A 201-nucleotide genomic window follows, 5' to 3' on the forward strand; every position below is an offset into this window, starting at 1 on the left:
GGTGCCGGGGGGCCCCCCTGCGGCCCCTCCCCCCGCCGCGGGGAGCTCGCAGGCCGGGGCCCGAGAAGCGGGAAGCACTTACCTAGGGAACTTCTCCTTCAGCTTCCTCAGGCTCTGCCGGGTGGGCTGCACATGCCCCAGGAACTGGGCTATTTCATCGTACTGGGCTTTGGTCAGCTTCATGGCTCACACCGCCGGGCC

At 69.2% G+C, this 201-nt stretch overlaps 1 protein-coding gene across 2 annotated transcripts in view; it reads right to left on the reverse strand.

Annotated features, from left to right (window-relative positions):
* Nucleotides 1-193, reverse strand: part of LOC104280769 (chromosome unknown open reading frame, human C15orf41) — a 118,265-nt gene extending 118,072 nt beyond the window's left edge. For both annotated transcript variants that reach the window (XM_009878529.1, XM_009878530.1), the window contains exon 1: nucleotides 83-193. In XM_009878529.1, coding sequence (XP_009876831.1) covers nucleotides 83-183 — 101 coding nt within the window. In that variant the 5' untranslated portion in view covers nucleotides 184-193. The remainder of the gene's footprint in view (nucleotides 1-82) is intronic.
* Nucleotides 194-201: the final 8 nt, after the last annotated feature.

This window comes from Apaloderma vittatum, unplaced genomic scaffold, assembly GCF_000703405.1.
Source record: "Apaloderma vittatum isolate BGI_N311 unplaced genomic scaffold, ASM70340v1 scaffold14971, whole genome shotgun sequence".
Taxonomy (NCBI): Eukaryota; Metazoa; Chordata; class Aves; order Trogoniformes; family Trogonidae; genus Apaloderma; species Apaloderma vittatum.